This window comes from Bos indicus x Bos taurus, chromosome 5 (genome assembly GCF_003369695.1).
Source record: "Bos indicus x Bos taurus breed Angus x Brahman F1 hybrid chromosome 5, Bos_hybrid_MaternalHap_v2.0, whole genome shotgun sequence".
In the NCBI taxonomy this organism is placed as follows: domain Eukaryota; kingdom Metazoa; phylum Chordata; class Mammalia; order Artiodactyla; family Bovidae; genus Bos; species Bos indicus x Bos taurus.
Genome location: NC_040080.1, coordinates 12,192,955 through 12,217,389, shown reverse-complemented (window position 1 = coordinate 12,217,389; position 24,435 = coordinate 12,192,955). Strand labels below are relative to the sequence as shown.

Below are 24,435 nucleotides of genomic sequence, written 5' to 3'. Positions count from 1 at the left end.
AATTATAAAAGAAAAGGCTCTTTTCTTTGCATTAAAAAATGATCCATTTAAAGTTGCCATAAACTATGTTAAAAGAAAAAAAAAAAAAAACAGATTTGGAAATACATTTGTAACATGCACAGCAGGTGGAAGGTTATTTTCCAAATATAAAAAGCCCTTGAAGTGGGTTAGGAGAAAGGTTCAGTTCAGTTCAGTCGCTCAGTCACGTCCAACTCTTTGTGACCCCATGAATCGCAGGACGCCAGGCCTCCCTGTCCATCACCATCTCCCGGAGTTCACTCAAACTCACGTCGATTGAGTCAGTGATGCCATCCAGCCATCTCATCCTCTGTTGTCCCCTTCTCCTCCTGCCCCCAATCCCTCCCAGCATTAGAGTCTTTTCCAGTGAGTCACCTCTTCGCATGAGGTGGCCAAAGTACTGGAGTTTCAGCTTTAGCATCATTCCTTCCAAAGAACACCCAGGGCTGATCTTCTTTAGAATGGACTGGTTGGATCTCCTTGCAGTCCAAGGGACTCTCAAGAGTCTTCTCCAATACCACAGTTCAAAAGCATCAATTCTTTGGCTCTCAGCTTTCTTCACAGTCCAACTCTCACATCCATACGTGACCACTGGAAAAACCATAGCCTTGACTAGATGGACCTTTGTTGGCAAAGTGATGTCTCTGCTTTTGAATATGCTATCTAGGTTGGTCTTAACTTTCCTTCCAAGGAGTGTCTTTTAATTTCATGGCTGCAGTCACCATCTGCAGTGATTTTGGAGCCCCCAAAAATAAAGTCTGACACTGTTTCCACTGTTTCCCCATCTATTTCCCATGAAGTGATGGGACCAGATGCCATGATCTTAGTTTTCTGAATGTTGAGCTTTAAGCCAACTTTTTCACTCTTCTCTTTCACTTTCATCAAGAGGCTTTTAAATGTCCCCAAACAAAATGGGAAAGAACAAGAAGAGGTGAGTCACAGGGGTGCCTGTAGATACATGAATAGATGTTCAGTCTCACTTGTAAGCAAAGAAAAGCCCAAAAAAGAAAGAGAAGAAAGAAAATACCCCCACTGTCAAAGATATAGGAAAGTGCTCAGACATTGTGTGGTGGAAGCTGATACAAACCTTTTTAGAGATAAATTTGTTGTCTGTGTTAAAATTATAACTGGATTCCCTCTGATCCAGCATTTCCACTTTTCAGAATTCATCTCCAGTAAAAATCTGGATTTATGTGCAGAGATGTACATATGAAGGTGCCTGTTACAATAGTGAAGAGTGAGGACCAACCTAATTATCAGTAGTTACAAGTAAATTATTAATATCAACACATTGGAATTCTGTGACAAGCATATTTTTTCCCCAGGTTTTAAACTGCCATAAAGTACATCAGGCTTTCCTGGTGGCTCAGTTGTAAAGAATCTGCCTGCCAATGTGGGAGACGCAGGAGACTCAAGTTCGATCCCTGGGTCAAGAAGATCCTCTGGAGAAGGAAATGGCTACCCACTCCAGTATTCTTGCCTGGAAGATCCCATGGACAGAGAAGCCCGGCGGGCTACAGTGCATGGGGTCGCAAAGAGTCGGACATGACTGAGTGTGCTCACGTGTGCGCACATGTACACACACACACATCTTACATTAACCATCTTGAATTTACCATCTTAACCAGTTTTCAGGTGTACAGTTAATAGGTGCATCCACACTGATGTGCAGCCGTCACCCGGAGCTCTTGTTATCCTGTAAAATCGAGCCTCTGTGCCCATCAAGCAGTCACTCCCTGCCTGCCACCTCCCTCCTCCTTCCACCTCCCTCCTCCTTCCCAGCCCTTGGCAGCCACTCGTGTACTTTCTGTTTCTTTAAATCTGACTGCCCCAGATCCCTCATGTAAGTGGAATCATAATATTTGTCTTCTGTGACTGGCTTATTTCATTTGGCGTAATATCCTCAGGGTTCACCCATGCTGTAGCATGTGTCAGAATTTCATTCCTATCTGAGGCTGAAAAGTGTTAGTAGGCATTTTTTAAAAATTTAACTTCTGAGTGAATAGTACATCCATCTTTGTAGTACATCCATCCATTCTCTTGAACCCTTCAAATTGAAGAGGAGGGTTAGGAGGCAAGAAAGATGGGAAGTGACTGCAAATGTGTGTCTCTAAGGGGTGATGGCAGTGTTCTCGAATTAGATAGTAGTGATTGATGGAGACCTTTTAATACACTGAAAGCTGCTGACTTATACACACACTTTAAACCAGGGAATTTTATGGTATATGTGAATTATGTCTCAATATCCAGGTGTTGCTAGTGGTAAAGAACCTGCCTGCCAATGCAGGAGACATCAGAGACGAGGGTTCGATCCCTGGGTTGGGAAGATCCCCTAGAGGAGGAAATGGCAACCCACACCAGTATTCGATGAACCTGGCGGGGTACAGTCCATAGTGTCTCAAAGAGTGGGACGTGGCTAAAGCAAATTAGCACACATGCACAAAGCTATCATTAAAAAGTTTTCAATCTCAATTACACCTCCGTTAAAAACATTTTTATGCAGAGTAGAATAAAGTTTCTTACAGGTTGTCCCTCAGTCATTCCAGTCCCTTCCTCCTTCCTTCTCTCTCTCCCTCCCTGCCTGCCATACCCAAAATAACATTTAAATTGTTGTGTATAATTCCAGAGGTATTTTTATTTCTTACGAATATTTTGTTTTTTACTTACAGTAAATACTTATTGTTCCGTCCCTTTTCACCAAAGTGGTAGTAAATTGAACACAGCCAAGCAGGCATCTCTGAAGTCTTTTTCTCTTATTTTTAAAAGTAAAAATGTCTCTTTATTGACTATGTGCTTACTATAGGGGATTTAGATAATACAAGAAAGCATGAAGAAAAATATAAAATCTACCCATAGCCAGAGATAGTCACTGGTAATTGTTTATATTTTTTTAGACTTTTCTCTGCATGTATATACTTTTATAAAAAATAGAATTGATATCATCCTATACTTGCTCTTATGTAGTCTGCTTTTTTTTACACTTAATATGTTGTGAATATAGTTTTTATCAGTAAATGTAAAGCTGCATTTTAAAGTATTGATGCATGATATTAAACTGGGTGGTCATTCCTCATTTACTCAACTCATCACCTATTAATACCCTTTTAGGTTGTTTCTAATTTTGTCAGTGGTTTAAACAACAGTGAGGATCTTTGTACACTTGCCAGATCGTTTCCTTGAGATATTTACTGCTGTTTTACAGTTTGCCAGAAATACTGAACAATGTATGCTTTGACATACCTTGATTTCCATGATGTCATTAGCTCTGTGAAAACATGGTGCAGGTATTTCTATCCTCATTTTAAAGACGAGAAATCTGAAACTATAAAAGATGACCATATGTCCCCAGTTAGGTAGCTGTTTGGTACGAGAGCTGGAGCTGAAGCTAGTGTCTTCTGATTGTGGGCTAGTTTGCTTCCAGCATGGCGCGCTGCCAGGCTTGAATACCTGCCTACCAAGAGTGATTTTCTGTTGTTGCTTCTTCATTTCTAAAAATAGGGTTCTCAATGTAACTTCCTTTTGGATTCTTTGTATAGTGTTCTAGGGGCTTCCCAGGTGGCCCAGTGGTAAAGAATCCACCTGCCAATACAGGAGATGCAGAAGACATCCCTGGGTTGGTAAGATCCCCTCAAGGAGGAAATGGCAACCCACTCTAGTATTCTTGCCTGGGAAATCCCAAGCACAGAGGAGCCCGGTGGCCTACATTTCATTGGGTCGCAAAGAGTTGGACATGACTTAGCGATTGAACAACAACAGCAGCATAATGTTCTAGAATTTATCAATTCAGATTAGAGGTTCATATACTATCTTTAGGGATATAGCTAAAGATACATCCTCAGCAGCATTTTAGGAGTTCATCTGCACAGACATCTTCATATAATTACTCCCCTATATTGTTTTCTTCTTCTGTATAAATAGCTCCCACAGTCTCAGTATTTTGTGGGGTTTTTTTTTTTTTTTTTGTGGTTAAAGCTTCAGGTTATCTTAGTACCTTTGGGTACTAGTATCCATGGGCTGGGAGGATTGCTTTAATTCGATGCCGGCTCTGTTATTGTGTGATCTTGGGGTGAGTTATATAAGTCTGTGTATGCTTGGTGTCAGCATCAATAAAATTCAAATAATAGTACATGTGTTATAGTGAGGATTAAATAAATGAACACTTAAAGAGTGCTAAGCACATTCTGACATGTACTTTTAAAAAAAATTTTAAATTTTCTATTGGGATAATGTGATAGTTTCAGGTGAACAGTGAAGTGATTCAGCTATACTGGCATGCACTCTTATGTTTATTATTTACTGTCGAAATTTAATTGTAAAGCACTAAAAAGTCATTTGTATTTTGGTATCCCTTGTGGTTTCTGGTGAAATTTTTTTATGGTATGTTTGCATTCCTATAGATTTCCCCTGTCTTTCCCCTTTCCTTTCCTTCAGTTCTAGGTGATACCCTCTATTAATTTTGAAGAGTATCTTTATTTAGTCGTAGCTTAAGCACAGTGAAGAGTTGCTGGAGTCACCTTGTTTCCTGTTGATAATAAACACAAGTTAAATTACTGACATTTTACAGATTGTAAGGGCTTTCCTGGTGGCTCAGATGGTAAAGAATCTGCCTGCAGCGTGGGAGACCTGGGTTCAATCCCTGGGTTGGGAAGATCCCCTAGAAGAGGTCATGGCAACCCACTCCAGTATTCTTGCCTGGAGAATCCCATGGACACAGGAGCCTGGTGGGCTGCAATTCGTGGGGTCACGAAGAGTCGGGCATGACTGAGTGACAGACACTACAGATAGGAAAGACAGTGTACAGAATAACACGATTCCTGATTTGTTCAGCACGGGATTCTGAGAGGTGTGGTAGCTGCCTCCTGCCTCCTCTGATCCCGCTCTGTTTGTGCTCCTGGAGGAGGAGGGCTGACCTGGGTCTTGTTTTCTGTCTGGACCCAGCACATGCAGATGACCATCCAGGCTCTCCAGGACGAGCTGCGGATCCAGAGGGACCTGAACCAGCTGTTCCAGCAAGACAGCAGCAGTAGGACCGGCGAGCCATGTGTGGCGGAGCTGACAGAGGAGAACTTCCAGAGGCTGCACGCGGAGCACGAGCGGCAGGCCAAGGAGCTGTTCCTGCTGCGCAAGACGCTGGAGGAGATGGAGCTGCGGATCGAGACTCAGAAGCAGACCCTGAACGCACGCGACGAGTCCATCAAGAAGCTGCTGGAGATGCTGCAGAGCAAGGGGCTCTCTGCCAAGGCCACTGAGGAGGACCACGAGAGGACACGAAGGCTGGCGGAGGCAGAGATGCATGTGCACCACCTCGAAAGCCTTCTGGAGCAGAAGGAAAAAGAGAATGCTCTGCTGAGAGAGGTGAGTGGCCGCTTTCTCAGCTGTTATGACACTCTTTTTTTCCCTTACTAGTTAGCATCTTGGCCTAGATGAATTTATATGCTCTCTTGAGCTAGTGGAAGGGAACTCCTTCTTTGGTACCTAAATTCTGTACCGATTTCTGTTCTGATTTGCTTTCTTGTGTGAGCTGATGTTGAATGGCATGTATACCAGCTTAATGACTTTCTGGGTTTTTCTTTTCCCCTCTTGTAGACTTATTTTGTTGCTAGAGGGGCACAGAATATTCTTGATTGATTACTCATCTCTTGATTTATTCATAGAGACACACACAACAAAATCAGAATCAGAGTAGCTAACTATTGCTCAATTTTAAAATGCGTTAATCATTGAAAGTGAGCAGTGACCTCAGTTTTGAGTATGCCTATAAAGTCCTGGGCAGCAGTAATGGATGTTTGCCCTGTGGTTTCTATGGAAACTGTTGCCGTGCTATAAAAGATATGTGATAAAAAGCATCTGCTGCCATAGAGGCACAGCTGGAGGAATGACATAGAGGCAAACTGCCACTTATTTTCTAGGGAGGAAACTCGGGCTTTAGCTGACCACTGTGACTACTGGTAACGTTTCACTTTTCTATGTAATACTTCATTTTAAGAAATCATAACTGAAGAATTAAAAAAAAAAATTGACCGCTCTCATTCTATGAGGTCAGAGACTTCAGCTAACTTTCACATTGTGAACAATGAAGAAACATATAGTTTCTTCAGTATAGGAACGCTTGTTTAAGCAAATGTATTTTATACCTGTGATTATTAAAATGTGTGGTACTGGCACAGTAATAGATAGCTAAATTGATGAGGCAGAATTTCTCTTCTATTTAAAAAATAATATAGTTTTATGATGTATGTTTTGGAATAATGGCCATTGGAAAACAGTTTACATAGTTACATCAAATTAAATTCTAGATGAAATAAATAGTTACTTTTTAAAAGATGAAAACAACTAGAAGAAAATGTAAGTAAAAAGCTTTTAATATAATCTTGAAATAGGAAAGAATCTTTATTGCCATAGCAAGAAGCTTGAATAATTAAATGTGTGTATGTTAGAAAATACAGTTAACAAAAGTTAAAGTGATTGTTTGGGGTGGAGTTTTGCAATTTGTGGCTCAACTGTTACATAAAGGTTGTTTCCAGAATAGTAAGGTGCTAGAGGCACTTGGCATCACCTTTCTGTTCTCATTTACTCAGCAGGTATCCATGGAGCCTCTAGTTTGTATTTGATCCTGGGATAGGCACTGGGTATACACTTCTTACATTTTTCATGTCAGAACACACGGTCTCTGCCATCCCAGAACTAAATATCTGGAGAGAGACAGTGAACTGATAATTATGAGATGACATAAACTGCTGCTGCTGCTGCTGCTAAGTCGCTTCAGTCGTGTCTGACTCTGTGCGACCCCAGAGACAGCAGCCCACCAGGCTCCCCCGTCCCTGGGATTCTCCAGGCAAGAACACTGGAGTGGGTTGCCATTTCCTTCTCCGATGCATGAAAGGGAGAAGTGAAAGTGAAGTCGCTCAGTCGTGTCTGACTCCTAGCGACCCCATGGACTGCAGCCTACCAGGCTCCTCCGTCCATGGGATTTTCCAGGCGAGAGTACTGGAGTGGGTTGCCGTTGCCTTCTCCTGACATAAACTAGTTGAGTCTAATTATGTCGAGAGAAGGGATTAACAGGGTACGCAAGCATCTTTGAGGAGGTGCCCTTTAAGGGAACACTGAAGAAAGCTGAAATAGTCTTTCTGAGCATTTGTGTAAAACATGTCCTAACCCTAACCTTGGAGAAGGTTAATGGTTTCAAAGGCCTGAGGGGAAGGAGTTTGAGGAGATGAGAAGGCAAAAACCATATTGTCTCAGGGGGAGGCAGGCATGAGATGAGAGGTTGAAGAGGTCGCCGGGGCCAGGTTCATTCATTCCACTCATCAGGTGTTCATTGGGTGCTCACCCGGGTGCAGAGCACAGGGAAGCCGCAGTGAACACAGTCCTTGCCCTCTGGAGACAGAGCGCTCGCCTCCATGATCCTTGCAGGTGATGCAACAGTTTTATTCAAAGTCCAAGAGAAAACTGCCACAGTGTTTAATCAAGGGAGTGATAAGATCTGGTTTAGCTTTTAAAATTTAGTCCGGTTGTTTTGAGCATAGATGGGGGAGGGGGCGTTACAAGTGATCAAGGGAGTCTAGTAAAGACTCTTAATGGCTCTAATCTGGGGTGATGAGTGGTGACTTGAAATGATTGTTGTACATTATAGCACTAGTGTGTCAAGAAAGGTAGAAAGAATTATAAGTTGACAACACTGAGACATCCATAGGTTTTATTCTTATTAGATTATCGTCCACCTCTGAAAAACAGCAGTAATTCATCAATTCCAAGACTCAGTTTTCCCCATTTTAACATTGTGAAATTAAGTCTTACCTTTGATGGGACTTCCCTGGTGGCTCAGATGGTTAAGGGTCTGCCTGCCATGTGGGAGACCCAGGTTCGATCCCTGGGTTAGGAAGATCCCCTGGAGAAGGAATGTCTATCCACTCCAGTGCTCTTGCCTGGAGAATCCCCATGGACAGAGGAGCCTGGTGGGCTACAGCCTGCGGTTGCAGAGTCAAACACGGCTGAGCAGCTTTCCCTCTCTTTCCCTTGGTGGTGTCTTCGAGGCCCTGTCAGCAAGGCTGCAGTCCTGCTGGACCTGTGCATTCACCGGTCACAGCTGCTCACTTTGTCACCATGTAGCCCATGTTCTGAGCATAGTTGCTATTTTTCTTGTTAACTTTAATTGATGTTCAGTGCCCCTTCAGTAATACTGTGATGTGAATCTGCACTGAAACAAAAAGTTATCCATATGAGGAAAGTTGTAAAAACAGTTTAGGGTTGTATATGGTTAAACTTTTATGGTTAAATAAGTGAAAAAGAATCTTGCAATCAATATAAAATAAAAATTCTGAATGACTCTTTGAGTCAGGATCTATTTGGAGGCATTCCCTTCTTTTCTCTCCAGCACATTGAACAGCAGTTTGCCATACAATCGGTGGCATCTTAGATTTGATGAGATATAGTAACATTAAAATGTTATTCCTATCCAGAAATGTTTGTGTTTAGTTTTCCATTTGGTCATGACCATGAATCCGTCAATAGCAGGTAAATGATTCCCCCAAACAAAAGCTAAAGAAGGAAAAATAAAATTTAAGTTAATCCTGTATTTTCTGTTTGTAGTGGAAGTACATTGTTAGGTGACTTATGGTTAGATTTTGTCTTGTTTACTGGAGTATCCTTCCTTTGATGGGTAGAAGAGTGAAGACATCTATTGGACAAATAGTGAACTGCAGCCCAGACGTGGTTAGGGCCTGGGGCCCGGGCATGTGGGGTTTTAACAGGCTTTCTAGGTGGTTCTATGACACACCAAAGTCTGGTTCTCAATCTGTTGGCAGACCATACCTAATCTGGCTATGGAATTCTTGGATCAGCAACCCATATGCAGTCCGAGCATTGTCTATAAGTGGAATAAATATTTCAGGTGTGTGTGTTTTAATGTAGATCCTATTGTGATGAATAAAATACTGGTTTGTATTTACATGTATGCCAATTTTTGTCTGTATAATATTTCAGTCAGCAAACCTTGTTTAGAACAATTGCTGTCATGTTAGTATTTGCAGAAGCATTTGAGGTTAAAAGACCTACTGTGTGACTAGTTCTAGGTAGAAACTCTGACTGACTGACTAGCACATCTGAGGAATGGCCTGTCTGTATTACCGGCAGTTGTAAGGTAAAAACAGAGGACTTTAGAGGGAAGAAAGAGAAACAAATAGGCATAGAGAAAAGATGGAAACAGTGGACAAGGAGTAGGGAGAATTAAAAAAGGAAAAGGGTCCCCGGTGAGCGTGCGCTTTGCTAGTAATTTTGGAAAATACAAACAGCTATATCGCACACCTTAGTGATTCCACTTATTCTGTCTCATTGTGTGTGTGTGTGTGTGTGTGTGTGTGTGTCATTTGTGCCTCATTTTGGCAGGAGGGTGTGTTTTCTCAGAATGATGCTGTCAGTCGAGGTGGTGAGGGGTTGCAGTGCAGTGCCCTCGCCTGATGTCTGGAGTTCAGGTGTAGGCAGAGTCCTGAGGGCTCTTTCCCACATGTCTGTGTTGAATACCGTCAGCCCTGAACTTGTGCGGAGAATTAGATCTGGTGAAGGGACATCTACCTGTGAACCAGGGGTGCTGGAGGCTAAAACCTGAATGTTGGAAAAAAGAAAGTTCAGACATAAGTACTGCTTTTCAGCCCCGAATACTCCTTTCTCTCAACTGTGTAAGCAAGCTTTGACTTACTTTTAAAAAGAAAGAAAACTACAACAAGAGAGAGATTTTGTTCCTACCTCGTTTGTTTTCTTTGTCTAGTCATTATTCTTTCGTGTATGGATGAGAGGATTGGAGGCGTTTTCTAGTATGCACCACAGTCGACAGCATGACTGGCTCCAGATAATTCTACCTGTACTTGAATTTGTTTTGAATGAACGTTTTCAGGCTAAAGAGAGTGAAATAAAGCGAGCACGTAGCATATTCTACTTCTTACATTTGTCTGAATAGTGCTTTCACTTTTATTTCCAGAGTTGTCTCTCTACTGACAGTGCACACGTCAGAGGGATGATGTGTCAGTGGGAAAGGGGAACTGATGAGTCTACCAACTGCAGGATGTATTCACAATGAGCTTCAATGTGCAGGCCTTTGAATGGAAATCTGTTACAACCGATAGGTTTTAAAATGTCTTAGTTGGAAGGTTTTATGCCTGCAAATGGTTTAAAGTACACCCAAGTTCCTTGTTAGAGGAGGGTTTCTTTTTATTCAAATGTGCTTTTTTCTTTATGTACTACCGGAATGCTTGCTGGAGTTTAAAATGAAATTCTAATTCTAATAGTTCCACCTAAAGCATTTGGAAATTTCCCTAAATTGAAAGTCGGTTGTGGGAAAAAGGTCAGATAAAATTAATTAATTAAAATTAATTCAGTGTCTGAATTATGAGATACTTCTAAGAAATGCAGTTTTAGTATTTCAAGTAGATAAACGTGTAGGGTCAGTCAGTCAGTGTTAGTTGCTCAGTCGTGTCCAACTCTTTGGGACCCCGTGGACTGTAGCCCGCCAGGCTTCTCTGTCCATGACTGGCAGGCAAGAACACTGGAGTGGGTTGACATTTCCTTCTTAGGGGATCTTACCAACCCAGGGATCGAACTTGGGTCTCTTGCATTGCAAGGTGGATTCTTTACCATCTGAGCCACCAGGGAAGCCCTTAGAAGACTTTATTAATAGATGAAGATCAGTTAACAGGTAGCAGGATTCATTTTCTTTTTGTTAATACATTTTAAAGTTCTGTGCTCGTTTATTAAACATATATTATTAAACATCCATGTGCCCACTTTATCACCTGTTGACCGTGTAGGGCGTGTAGGACAGACTGGAGGCTGGGAGTCACTGATGAGTTTGTTGTCTTAATGCAGGTGGCAGGTGATTGTGGTCTGAACTCATGGGTTCAGATTTTGTCCTGGATTAACATGTTGTGGATTTTTCTGTGTCTCTTAGTGGTCTGTTTTGCCTGGCAAGAGTTAATTGTGGATGAACTTGACTGTTAATGAGACCTATTTTTACATTCTTTTGGGGCTGGCCCAGGTGGTTGTCTCTCCAGGGCTAGCATGTCTCTGCTCAGCGCTGCTGACCTTCTCTCCACTGGGCTGTTTGGAGCTTGAATCTCGACAGCCCCCGTGAGCTCAGGTGGTTGCTCACTCGTTGCTCTCTGATCATTGTTCTGCCCACCAACAGTCGCTCTTTGTCTGACATCATGGAGTCTTTCCCTGTGTACCAATACTTAGCTTTTACCCAAAGACTCCAGGGGACCCTGTTGGATCAGACGCTTTTCCAGCTAGCTTCCTCCTCTCTGTTACTCTGCTTCACATGTTTCCAGCATCTTGGGGACTCGGACCCACTGGTCTGTGTTCCGAGCCCTGCAGGACTGCAGTTTTCCATTTGCCTTCTTCTCTGCACATCACACATCAGATAGCAAGTCTGGATCATAAACTCATTAGTTTCTCTTCTCTCAAGGATCATAGTCCTCTGCTGCTTGTCTTCCAATGTCTGAAAACAGTTGCTTCATGCATTTTTGTCTAATTTTAACATAGTTTACACCAGGAGGCCAGTCCTCTATCCATTACGGTCAGATTGTGTTGACCTTGTAGAGTGATAAGAAAATGGGAAACTCATTGAAGGATTTAATGACAAGTGCCATCATCTGTTGATGCTTTTTCAAGATTACCCCATTGCTTTCTTTAAAATGGACAGAAGAAATGGAAAGAAGGTTAACTTGATGCTGTTGTAATAATCTAGGTTTGAACTAGGCTGGAAATGGAGTGAAATGGTAAATTTGAGTATTTTGAAGATGGAACAGTTAGGATCTGCTCTGGAAGGTGGTAGGAGATAAGGATCTGGGAGGACTTGAAGGAGACCCTCTGGTGTTTGGCTTGAGCCACCAGGAGGCTAGTGTCCTTTCAGGACATGGGCAAGACTCACCAGTCTTCAGAAGAGGGGCCAGGTTAAAGAGGAGGAAATCAGGAGTTTTGTTTTGGATGAGGTAAGTTTGAGTGACCCGGTGGACATCTGTATAGTGTTGTCAAACAGGCAGAGCAGAGGGCAGGCCTGGGCATTCGCCAGCACTGCTGAGATGGAAGGCACCCATGTGGTCACTTGGGCTATCCCAGGGGACTTGGGAAGTACCGGCTGACTGAGAGACAGTCTGAGTCTGACAGGAAAGGTTCGTAACTTCAGGTGGAATCTCTTGAAGATCCTTACTGTGGTGCTTTTCCACCTCTTTCCTTCCTTTCTGATCCTGAACTCACGGAAATTTGGATTAAAAAAGTAGCTCTGTTTTTTGACACTGGCTGACCATAGACTACTTTGGACACTCATTCAGTAGCCTTACCCTCTTTTTCTTTCTGACCATGGCCCCTACGAAACCGGAGGTGTCCATTGTGGGTAGCCAGGGGCCTGTGGTTCTCGGGCAGATGTTATGCAGAGGATGCTGTCCACACAGATGTCTCAGTAGCTTGTGCCTTGCGCACTGGACTGCTGCGACTTCTCCTTTTGAAAAGGGAATATTTCTAATCCCCTTATTGGATTGCTTAGTGTCTTGAAAATACGCTGCCGAGCCGTGTGGAAGAGCGATGCACCAACCTGGGACATGCCGGAGCACCACCTGTCGTGATGGCTGAGGCCTCTGGGGCACACTGTGTGTGTACCCAGGGGCTCAGAGATGGGGCCCTCCCGTCCCCCTTAGCTGAGGGCAGTGGGCTTCCTGGTCCGCAGGGAGACAGGAGGTGATCAGTGTCTCACAAGGCTGGGGAAGGCATCTCTGCATGCAACTACTACTCCCTCGCCACCCCTACCTTCTTTGGGGAAAATAGGAGTGAAGAGGAGGACACTTACTCTCTTTCTTGCTTTTTGTGTTTAGGAGATGCATCGGAGATTTGAGAATGCCCCTGATTCTGCCAAAACTAAAGCCCTGCAAACTGTTATTGAAATGAAGGTAAGTGGGAACCTAATAAGGAACCTTACTGCATCAGTTCGCACTTTCCAGTGATCACACTTTGATGTGTGAGTTTTAGAAAGCGGTACTTAGTTCACTCACGTTGTAGACGGAGAAGAAATAGACTTCATGAGCACGACACATGAAAAGAGCTTCAGTTTCATTTCCTCTTGCCCAGCATTTCTTGGAATCAGCTCTTCTCAAACCTTTTGGTCTCAGGGTCCCTGTTCTCTTAAAATGACTCATCTTGCTTGTTTTTAAGAAATTGTCTGCCAGGTACTTCCCTGGCGGTCTAGTGGTTAAGACTCTGTGCTTCCACTGCAGGGCGCCTGGTTTGGATCCCTGGTTGGGGAACCAAGATTCTGCATGCTACGAGGCGCAGCCAGAAAGAAAAAAGAAAGGAAAATGTCTATTCTTCTCTCAAGTAAGGCTGTGCTGTGCTTAGTCGCTCAGTCGTGTCTGACTCTTTGCATCCCCTTGGACTGTAGCCCACCAGGCTCTTCTGTCCATGGGATTCTCCAGGCAAGAATTCTGGAGTGGGTTGCCATGCCCTCCTCCAGGGGATCTTCCCAACTCAGGGATCAAACCCAGGTCTCCCACATTGCAGGTGGATTCTTTACCATCTGAGCCATCAGGGAAGCATAGGGTTTCGTGAAAAAAAGTACTTGATTCAGTTGCAGCCCATCGAGTGTCCTGGGAGCTGTGTCATACTCCGGACACAGCAGACAGACCTGGCCCCTTCCCCTTTCCTTACACAGAATGGTGAAAAGATGTGTGCTTAAGGGTTAAGCATATGAGAAGTCACAATCAGGGACATTGTTAAGTGAGCCAGCGTTCTGAAAATGTTCTTTCTTCTTTGTCTGTTTGCCCGAGGGCGCTGACCCTGAGAACACGCTGCCTGCCAGCATGGTTTCATGCTGTTGCCATTGTCCTAAGGCACCCAGTCTGTTGTCTGTCTTCTACCTTCATTGCACATAGTAGCACGGTGGAAAAGGCCCACAAGTCAGAGAATTACTATGAAAAGAGTTTTGGCTTTTCAAAAGGGCTGGGAGGCACCCCCGGGTTCCACGGACCTCTGCTTTAAGTACTGAGTAGTTAGAAATCTTTAGGCTGAATGTAATGGTGCTTGGTGATGAAGAGCTTGCCTTCTGTGTGAAATCCCTTGGATTAAAAACCTGGCTTTGTGTAATCAGCCGTATGATGTAGAACAGGTAACCCAACCCCTCTATGCCTCAGTTTCTTTACTGATAAATGGTGATGATACTAGTACCTATCCCATGGGCTGTTTGTAGTTTAAATTCTTTAAAACAACTAAAACACTTCGAACAGGGCCTGGTACATAGTAAACATTCAGTCAGTGTTAGCTGCTGCTGCTGTTATAGTTTTTATTAACAGCATATTCTTTCTTACAAGAGCGGAAGACTCTTACAGACAAGGACCCTCCCTCCTCTCCTTTCTCCCTCATCTCTGTTTCTCTTTTTACCTTCTTCACGTCCCCTAAATAGTTTAATGCAGTATTTTGCATCGTGCACCTTCATTTAATATCTGTTAAATATTAAATATTTGTTAATATTTGTTAAATATTCACGTGAATATTTAGTTTTTGGTATATAAATAGTTCTGTGTAAATAGATGCTTCTCAAGTACAGTTACAATAGTGATTTTCTTAGATGGTTTCCTGTTAAAACTGTTTATATTGTATACATCTGTATTCTCACTGGGGAAAGAGTTTTCCAGACAAATTCCAAATTAGTGGATTCTGGGTTCTTTGTAGTCAGACAATTAATAGTCTTGAACGTAATCTTATAAAGAGCCTTTGGGAAGGTTGGACTGCATTCTCACGTTCCCTAGTGGTTATTTGCGCATATTATTTACCGAGCCCATTGGAACCTAAGAGGGAAGCACATGGCAGAGCCCACGTTCACAGAGTCATCTTGCTTGCCTCTGACAGCATGGAAACGCAGTGGATCTATTTTAAGTTGTGTTAACCTCCAGCCATTTTGCTAAGAAGCAAGAGACGGAGATGCCAGTGGCCCAGTGGGGTCAGGTGGATGTTATATTGAAATCACAACCGAAGACGCTGAGATGCAGCTGAGACAACTTTTGAAAAAAGGTTGAGGATTTGGGAAATTTAACAAGGAGCAGAGGATTTCAGTGGGTTCAGTTGATTATTGTTGGGGAAGAACAGAGTATTAAGATGGTAGAGGATTTATTTATCTAGTTATCATCCGTTCTAAAACCTCCTTTGGAATGACTGTCCTCAAATAAACCCAGCCTGAGGACCAGTTGGTGCCAGAACTAGTCCAGCGTATCAGGCATGGCAGGAGCTCTTTTTGGGCAGTCAGAGCTGGAATCTTAGTCCTTTCTGCGTGATCTTGGGGTGTGAGAAATGGTCCAGCTGATCCAGTCCACAGCTGCCCATCAATGTGTGTTGGGATTCAGGGAGAAGATGGGAAATGTGTCCTGGCCAGGGCCTTGTGGGGCTTCATAGAGGAAGGGGCTGCTGATGTGCGGGGCCACAGTTCTTAGCTGGAGGCTGTTTGACGTGTGTGGCACCCTAGTGGTGCTAGAAGTATGCCCCCTCTCTCTGCTTCCCCTTTCATTGCCGCCCAGGCTGCTGTCAGAGGAGAGCCATGTATCCGTTTCTTCATTGGCAGGTTAATTACATGCCTGTTTCTATTATTGTAGTTATTCTTGAGGGACAACATCTTGATTTACCCAGGAAGATTTATAGTCATCTTAATTTTCAGATAGTGCATTTGAAGTCGTTTATTTATTCTCTGTGAGCCGGGGTAATTTTAAACAGGTAAATCAAAATCCTCGTTCAAGGGGGCTTCCCTGCTGGCTCTGTGGTAAAGAATCTGCCCGCCAATGCAGGAGGCGTGGGTACAGGCCCTGGTCTGGGAAGACCCCACAGGCCATGGAGAAACTAAGCCCTGTGCCACAGCTACTGAAGCGTTTGTGCGCGGAGCCCATGCTCTGCAAGAGAAGCCCCTGCAGTGAGGAGCCCACACGTGGTAACTAGAGAATAGCCCCTGCTGGCCACAACTAGAGAAAAGCCCAAGCAGCAATGAGACCCAGCACAGCCAAAAATACATAGAATACTAAGAAGTAATGGCAGTGTTACTTACGTCAGTCAAATATTAAAAAAAATCCTAGTTCAGATTTAGAATGTCTCTGATTGTATTAATACAATATGTTTAATTTTGAACCAAATGTAAGTTTCATTTGAATAGTTTTGTAAATGAAAATGTTTGTTGTATTATTTTTAAAGGTAATTCAATGCAAGTCGGAGGAATTCAGCCCTTACCTCTCCCCTGAACCTAAAAATAGTTATAACTGTCTAATGATAAGTCTTTTAACTCTTATCTGCATGCTTTCAGATAGCAAGGAAAGTAAGTCACGACAGCCTGGAGGTAAAGTGAAAAAACAAGTCAATCTCAAAATTTCTTCCTGAGGGAATGGTTTTTCAGAATTTCCAGATAAAATAAAGTTCTACTTAATTTATGCTCTTTAAGGTCTTTATTTCATAGGTGAATAAGCATATGCAACTATCGATGTAAAAATATCTGTTCTTTTTTGGAGTTTTTCTGTAACTTATGACATCTAAAGTAATCTGGGGATAAGCTAGGTACCGTGACAGACAAATCAAGAAAATGGTATAGAAGGTATTGTACTGGGAGGTGGATATTTGTGGTGAGGCTGATTTACAAGAACAGTGATGTTTCTTTTTAAAAATGACTATGAAATATTTCAAACTCATGGTGAAGTTTAGAGAATAAGTAAGATTACTAACACAGTAGCACTCCCCCTTGTCTATGAGGGGTATGATCCAAGACCCTCAGTGCATGGCTGAAGCCACAGATAGTATAATACCATACCCTGTATATTCTGTGTTTTCCCCTTGTACATTCCTTGGATACACTTTATAAACTAGGCACAGTGTAGGGGATTAACAATAATTAATGATAAAATAGAACAGTTAGAACAGTATACTTTATGAAAAGGCGAGTGGTCTCATCCTCTCTCGGTTTCTTACTGTTCAACTCTGGTGCTGTCTCCGTCTAAACTAAGTGCTTACCATGCACGGTAGCCTTAACTTTTGCACTTTGAGGTACAACAGCAAAACTAGTATGAATTTCTTGTTCCTTCATCACAATCTCACTGATGGAAGGTTCATCTGTACTGTAGATCTTAGCAACCTCAGCGTATTTTTTTTTTCCTTAGTGAGAACTTCCATTTTTCCAGTTAAAAGAAGCATCTTATGGCTTCTCTTTGGCTATTCTCAGTTGCCAGCATCACTACGCTTGTGCTGTGGGTCACTTGAACACAAGCACTGCGATGCCGGGACAGTCTGTCTGATGACCAAGACTCCCACTCGGTGACCAGTGGGCAGGGATACAGTGGACGAAGAGGTGACTCATGTCCTGGGGTGACAGAGGTGTGCGACTTCATCATGTTGATCAGAACAGCAGTGTGCAATTTAAAACTAATGAATCACTTCTTTCTGGAATTTTCCATTTGGTACTTTCAGACCACAGTTGATCTCGGGTAACTGAAACCATGGAAAGCCAAACCACAGAAAGCAAAACTGGATAAGACAGGACCACTGTAGGGTAAACTGCAGCTGTTGATGTAATTAACAGTTCATCCCTTTGCTTTTCTGCAGTGGGATGTTATCAGAGGTTTGTGATTGTAGATGGACACATTACTGTAAGTCTTCAAAACCTTCTTACTCTTCTCCCTACTCCACTGGGAGCAGAGATAAACCTTTTCAGGTTGCCAAGTAAAATGGTAAAGTATTACAACCTGGAAAGGTTTTTCTGTTAATATCACAGATGTTTTCACTACAAGTTTGTTGACCATAAAGTGCTCAGAAACTTCCAACCAGTTGTCCATTGCTTCTGCCTCTTTCATTAATACTGTTAGCTTTAATCAGAAGGGCACAGAGGAAGGAATTCAAGAAAAAACATACTATGTTCAGGAAGGATAGACTTCAGAAGGAGGGCACCTCTTGTAGCTTTTCTACGTATATGTTGATCTTGATTAAATTTCACACTGTAAAGACCGGCTTGTTCACCCTCGCTGATTTTTCGCGAAGACGTTAATGTCTCAATCTTGTGTTGCCCTCAGGATTCCAAAATCTCCTCTATGGAGCGTGGGCTCCGAGACTTGGAAGAGGAGATCCAGATGCTGAAATCCAATGGGGCTTTGAGTACTGAAGAGCGAGAGGAGGAGATGAAGCAAATGGAGGTGTACCGGAGCCATTCTAAATTTATGAAGAACAAGGTAATGGTGTGAGATACCTGATTTTTAAAGGGGGAGGGGGTTGAAAAACTGACGTGTATTCCCTCCTGCCTCTTTAGTGATGATGGACCTCACACTACTTTATCAGGCTTTAGGGAAGAATACTTGAAACGTAATTCTTCCAGATAAAACTTTCCCAGTATTAACGTCAGAATTACTGATGTTGTATGGATATTTCAAATTTCACTTAAAATTACTTGTGTGAGGCTAGGTGTGTATTATCATGGTTTAGCACTTCATGTCTGTCAGTATTTCTGAGGCAAGCAGAATTACATCCAGATGAGTTTTTCTCCCTGTATGAAAGATCACATTCTCTTGTGAAACAGTTTAAAAGTCAGAACACCAAAAGGCTGAACCCATCCCTCTTCCCCCCCCCTGAAATGGCTTAAATAAAATCACATCTTCCCTTCAAACACAGTCCTTAAAGGAAAGTCCTCTGCGCTCCCCCTTGGGGAAGAGCCGTGCATATCAGGTTTATTGTTTCCCGCATGCACTTGGCTGTATGTACAGTAAGGAAGGCTGAGACACGGCAGTCTGCATTATAACCTCCGTCACAGTATTCCTTCCTTAGATCCAAAGGCACTTAGTTTGATTTTCTCAACTATTTTAGGCAAGTTGGAGGATTTAGTTTATTACCGTTATCAGTTTATCAGGTTTGTGGTGTTTTAATTAAAGATCATAATTTCAGTTATAAAATATTAGCTAGAAAATAAGTATTCCCCCAACACGCCCCCCCCCCCCAATATCCCAATTGTGTCAATTCCCCAGTTTCTCAGAAGTGGAAACTGTTCCTCTAATGGTACAGTTTCTGGCTTCTTGCTGTGATCCCCATACCTGTAGAATATTCCTCTTTTATCTTAAGAATCCGTTATGTGTGACCACAGCCAGTTAGTTTCATGTAACTTCCAGAACTGAAAAATCCACACATCCAAATTTCTGTTAGCTTGATTTGTCTCTCTCACTTGAGAAAAAAATAAAATATTGTCTCTGCTGCCCGTTTGCCAGTTAGCACATTCCAGTCCCTGAAAAATGCCCTGTGAAAAGAGCAAACCCATCCAGGGGTCCTTTGAAGAGGGAATTAGGGGAACCAATCTGATTGTGTTCTATGAGTTATTGTTGTTTCCAGTTCCTGCTCTGGCTCAAAAGCAGGTAAGACGACGACCCAAGTTGACACCTGAGTGAAAAGGAATAACAATGTCGTGACAGGTAGAGCAACTGAAGGAGGAGCTAAGTTCCAAAGAGGCCCAAGGGGAGGAGCTGAAAAAGAGAGCGGCTGGTCTGCAGGCCGAGGTCTTTGCCGTAAGATCTACCCTTTGCGTGCCGTGGTCCCGCGGCGGGACCTGCGGCTGGCTCTGGGTGCTCCCCCTCCCTCTGTGGTTGGCATTTCTGCCCGGCGCTGCACTAACCAGCCCGCGCTGCTCTTTAACCGACTCCTCTTCCCCCTCTGTGTGCCATGAGCCATGCGCGCTCCGGAGGGCCTGTCCTTGGTTCTCCATCGTTGCTCTGTCACTGCGTGGATGGCTCTTCAAAGCTTGTTTTTCCCCCTCGGCTCTTTTCCTGTCACCAGACACCTGATGTATGTGGACAGTCTCTTTCTCTTCCTAGGTACAAAGACTGTGCAGATGTTCTAGGTCCACGACCCAGGGTTTGTTTGAATCTCGCTTCTTGAGTGAAGTGCTTTACCCTGCTAGATAGACATCACCTCTTAAGTCCCCGATAGGTGATTTTTGCAACACATTTTACTTTTCTGTGGAACAGATGTCTAGGAAGTGGTTAGCTTAATTTATAATTATCTAGTAAATTAGTCTCCAAATCTAGTTCCATCTCCTGTCTAGAGGAGTTGGAATTCCACTTCAAACTGTGATAAAATGATTATTAAAAAAATAGCTAACACTTGGGTACTTACTATAAGCATTTTGTAACCTACTAAGTTAGATATAGATAGATATATTATCAACCCAGTCTATAGATGAAGAAACTGAGGGCACACAGGGGTGCTCAGGATACTCAGCTAGTGAGAGGCAGTTTGATTTTACACAAGCCCTCGGGTGCCAGGACCTGTGCCAGTAGGGCCTGCACGCCTCTGCCCTGAGCTAGTCGGGCACACGTTTGTCTCACAAGTGTCAGGGGAAAAATGCATCTGAAAATAATGGTGGGATAAGACTGGAATGCAGCATTTAAAAAAAACAAAAACTTGTGTTAATTTGGTGTGTTCGCTATTTATTTATTGACCCCTTTGTAGTGGAGATAGAAAAGTGAGATATTTTGTCTAAAAGGGTCCAATTTGGTTTGTGGTAACCATGAATTGTCCAGAGGAAAAGTTGATCTATAACTTTTTTTTCCCTCAGCTATTATTATTAATATCTTTTTGTGTCAAACAAGAGGCTAAACATCCCATACATTTTTTTCTTGTTTGTTTAACCTGTACACGATATAGTGGCACAGGTTTGCTTTCTCCCCATCTTACTGATCAGGAAACCAAGGCTTAGAGAGGAAATTATTGTAGAGGACACATTTATCCTTACTTGGGATTGACTGCAAAGCCTTGTACTCCTAACTTTGCTTTTTTTTTAACTTCTTATTGTATATTGATGGATAGCCAGTGAATACTGTTGGGACGGTTTCAGGTGAACAGCAAGGGACTCAGTCATAGGTATACCTTATCCATTCTCCCCCAGCTCCTCCTCCCATCCGGGCTGCCACGTAACATTGTATGCTCTTAACTTCTAGGCAAATTTTGTGCTTCCAAACTCTTCTGTTTAGAATGTTTTCTTCTCTTTCTCAGTCTTTATGGTCAGTATAGTATTATTTGAGGATTATTTAATAATGCACATGAGGAAACTGAAATTTTATGTTTACTATTGATCACATGGTCAGAGATAGCTGGAAATTTGAGTCATCTATAAGCCATGGGTTCTTTTTGTTGTTATCCAATTTTTTTTTTTTTTTTTTGTATTGGGATTAAGCCATAGGTTCTTTAGTTGATGAGGTGGGAACGTTCCTCGTGTATATTCATTCATACAACAAGTGCGTTTTTCATGCCTTCTGTTTGTTAGGGATGGGATAACACCGTGTGTGTGTTTTATCGGTAAAGGGGTATCGTGAAATGATGCCACACCACCAGTATGCGGTGACTCCTGGGCACCTTTCTGTATTTCAGGGTGGAGACAGCTGCTGTTGGCAATGATCTTCCTCTGATGTCAGTAGTATCAGCCAGTACTTTGCATTCAGTGAGCTCACAGGAATACTTGTTGAATGAATGAATAATTAGATTTATAAATAGAGATTTCATGCATATGAGGAAAATGCTTGACTTCCTGCTGAAACAGAAGAGTAAATTAGAAATTTATTTTTAGTGCCCCTTAAAAAAGTCTAATTTTAATTATAGTAAAATTTATTTCCTACTTTCTCATGGGAAATTATTCTCAAACGCTTTGGCCCTAGTACCTAAGATTATCGCAGCCAAAATAGTTTAGATACATTCAACTTGAAAAAAAACGTTTTTTGTTTCCTCAGTGATACTGTGATTACTGACTTCTTACCAAGTTTATACTTCCAGTAATTAGTCTGTATTTTAGTGCATGAATGCCTTGCCCCAGGCAGTAAACATAATGTAAAAGCAGATGTCATTACTGTTAAGTTAGCTTACATTTAGAATAAAAGACTAAAAATTCTTAGAAACACAGTAGAATGTAAAGGAGATGTTTGAATTGAAATGTTTTCTAAGTCCAGATGGGACTTCTCTGGTGGTTCAGTGGTGAGACTCTGACTTCCAGTGGACAGAGCACAAGTTGAGTTTCTGGTCAGGGAGTTGAGATCCCACGTGCCATGCAGCACAGCCAAAAAAAAGCAAAATTGTTCACTGTTCTGTCAGTTAATCAAATCTTTGGGCTTTCCTGGTGGCTTGGTATTAGAGAAGCTGCCTGCCAGTGCTGTAGACACAAATTTGGTCCCTGGGTCAGGAAGATCCCCTGGAGGGGGAAGTGGCAGTCCACACTCCAGTATTCTTGCTTGGAGAATCTCATGGACAGAGGAGCCTGGCAGGCTACAGTCCACGGGGTCGCAAGGAGTTGGACAGAACTTAGCAACTAAGCAACAGACATGTCAAGAGGAGAAAAATTTGTGGGAGGGGGGTGAGTGGCACCTGTTGATTTATGGATTACTCTGTCAGAGTAATTCAACTTCAAATTACACATACAGACTCTTAACAGAATGAGATTTTATGCATTCTTTATTTAGGTTATATACTTTTATCCATTTAGTTGATACGACATGTTGTAGGTGATACAACTTTGTAGGTGGAGTCTTTTTTTTAGGTCAGTATCCCTAACTCCTCAAAATGATACGATTTTTTTTTTTTAAAGCACATTTATAATGCTTTGTAACTCTAAAAGTGGCTTTTTGAGACAGAGACTTCATGTAAACTTTCATTTCAGAATGAAAAGAAAAAAGAAGTGCAATAGCAGCTTTTGAGTTTAAATAGCCATGCTAGGAAGTTTCTTTTTTCTCTCTGTACTACATCTACACTAATCCTGCTTTAATTAATGATTTGAAGTTTATTATGACTTAATAAAATGAAAACTGTTTTAGTCATGATCAGATGTTTACTGTTATCTAATCATCATTATCTAAGTGACCTGGGATTTTTCGTCATCCATTCCTTTTCTTTTTTTTTTTTTTTTTATTTATTAGTACAACAGGGGTTTATCATATATCAAAGGAAAAAAAGCAGGTTATAAAACAATATATACCATATCATCACATTTTTTTTGGTTTCCTTCAAAAATTCTCTTCCAGTAGTGTGACAGAGTTCATAGAAGCCTCCCATGGCAGAATACCTAAATGCTATATAAAGCACAACAAACATATTTTTAAAGTAACTTGGTGAGGTCCTGTGGAAATAAGGATAATTTCCCAAGTGTGTCCCCCTGAAACAAACAAAATAATACAAAGCAAAAAGGAAATCGTAAGTAAACAGAGAGGTCAACTAAGTAGAAACTTAGAGCTTTGGGAACTGGGTAGGGGTAAGAGAGTTTGGGGGAGAACCAGAGAGTAAAGAGCTACATGTGAGACAACTCTATTCTCCCCAAAGCTTGGATCCTCAAGGGGCTACATTCTTAACAGAAAGGAAGAAGTCCACCTGCTTGCAGAGGGAACCTACAAGATTTCAAAAAGTTTAGAAGACAGTAAATGAAAGCTGGGAATTTTCCTATTAGTTGAATAAGCTTTGATTTTTTTTGGGGGGGGAGGTAGTCGTCTAAGATTAGATGATGCAAAAAGATGAATTGTGCCCTGTCCTAAAATTAATGCTGCATATCTCGACCTGGATCTGTCTGAGATCCAGATTAGAGGTTCTTGGTTTTATTTCTTTTTTCCTTACACTGTTGTATTTTTCTTCTCTAGATTGGTCAGGTGAAGCAGGAGCTGTCCAGAAAGGACACGGAACTACTAGCCCTGCAGACAAAGCTGGAAACCCTCACCAACCAGTTCTCAGACAGCAAACAGCACATCGAAGTGCTCAAGGAGTCCTTGACGGCTAAGGAGCAGAGGGCTGCCATCCTGCAGACCGAGGTAAAGGCGTGCTAGGGTCTGCAGGGATACCGTTCCTGGGCACCTTGGCACTTGTGTTACGTGTGCACTTTTTGGTGTTGAGATATGGGAGCCGTGGATACTGTTGTGAGAGATTCTATAGCAGTGCGATCGTTATTGTACTAAACTATAATCATCTTGTTTCTGTCATTCTTGGATCTAACAAATTAAAACCAGTGCAGTTTACATATATTTTTGATGTTTCTAAATATACTTTAGGACTTCCCAGGTGACTCTGTAGTAAAGAACCTGCTTGCCAGTGCTGGAAACAGGAGACGCAGGTTTGATCCTTGGGTTGGGAAGCTTCCCTGGATAAAGGAATGGCAACACACTCTAATATTCTTGCGTGGAGAATTCCAAGGACAGAGAGGAGATTGGCGGGCTGTAGTCCATGGGGTCAGAAAGAATCAAACCTGACTGAGCATGCACACATTAAGAAATGAAAAGATAGTTGTAAAAATGTTTGTTCTCACCCACCGTAAATCTTGCAGTCATGAATGACCATGAGCTTGGGCAGCCTGTGTTGGGTTATTAAGTGTCCTTAATTTTTGGTACTATGAATAGCTTTAAGTACGCAAACTGTGGAATA

At 42.3% G+C, this 24,435-nt stretch overlaps 1 protein-coding gene across 12 annotated transcripts in view; it reads left to right on the top strand.

The window, feature by feature from the left end:
- ERC1 (ELKS/RAB6-interacting/CAST family member 1) overlaps positions 1 to 24,435 on the top strand; it is a 268,320-nt gene that overhangs the window by 57,401 nt on the left and 186,484 nt on the right. For 8 of the 12 annotated variants that reach the window (XM_027540950.1, XM_027540947.1, XM_027540949.1 and 5 more), the window contains exons 3-7: positions 4,957 to 5,373; positions 12,876 to 12,950; positions 18,084 to 18,239; positions 19,464 to 19,547; positions 23,661 to 23,828. In XM_027540950.1, coding sequence (XP_027396751.1) covers positions 4,957 to 5,373; positions 12,876 to 12,950; positions 18,084 to 18,239; positions 19,464 to 19,547; positions 23,661 to 23,828 — 900 coding nt within the window. The remainder of the gene's footprint in view (positions 1 to 4,956; positions 5,374 to 12,875; positions 12,951 to 18,083; positions 18,240 to 19,463; positions 19,548 to 23,660; positions 23,829 to 24,435) is intronic. The other 4 variants (XM_027540951.1, XM_027540952.1, XM_027540957.1 and 1 more) reach the window with 1 other exon arrangement.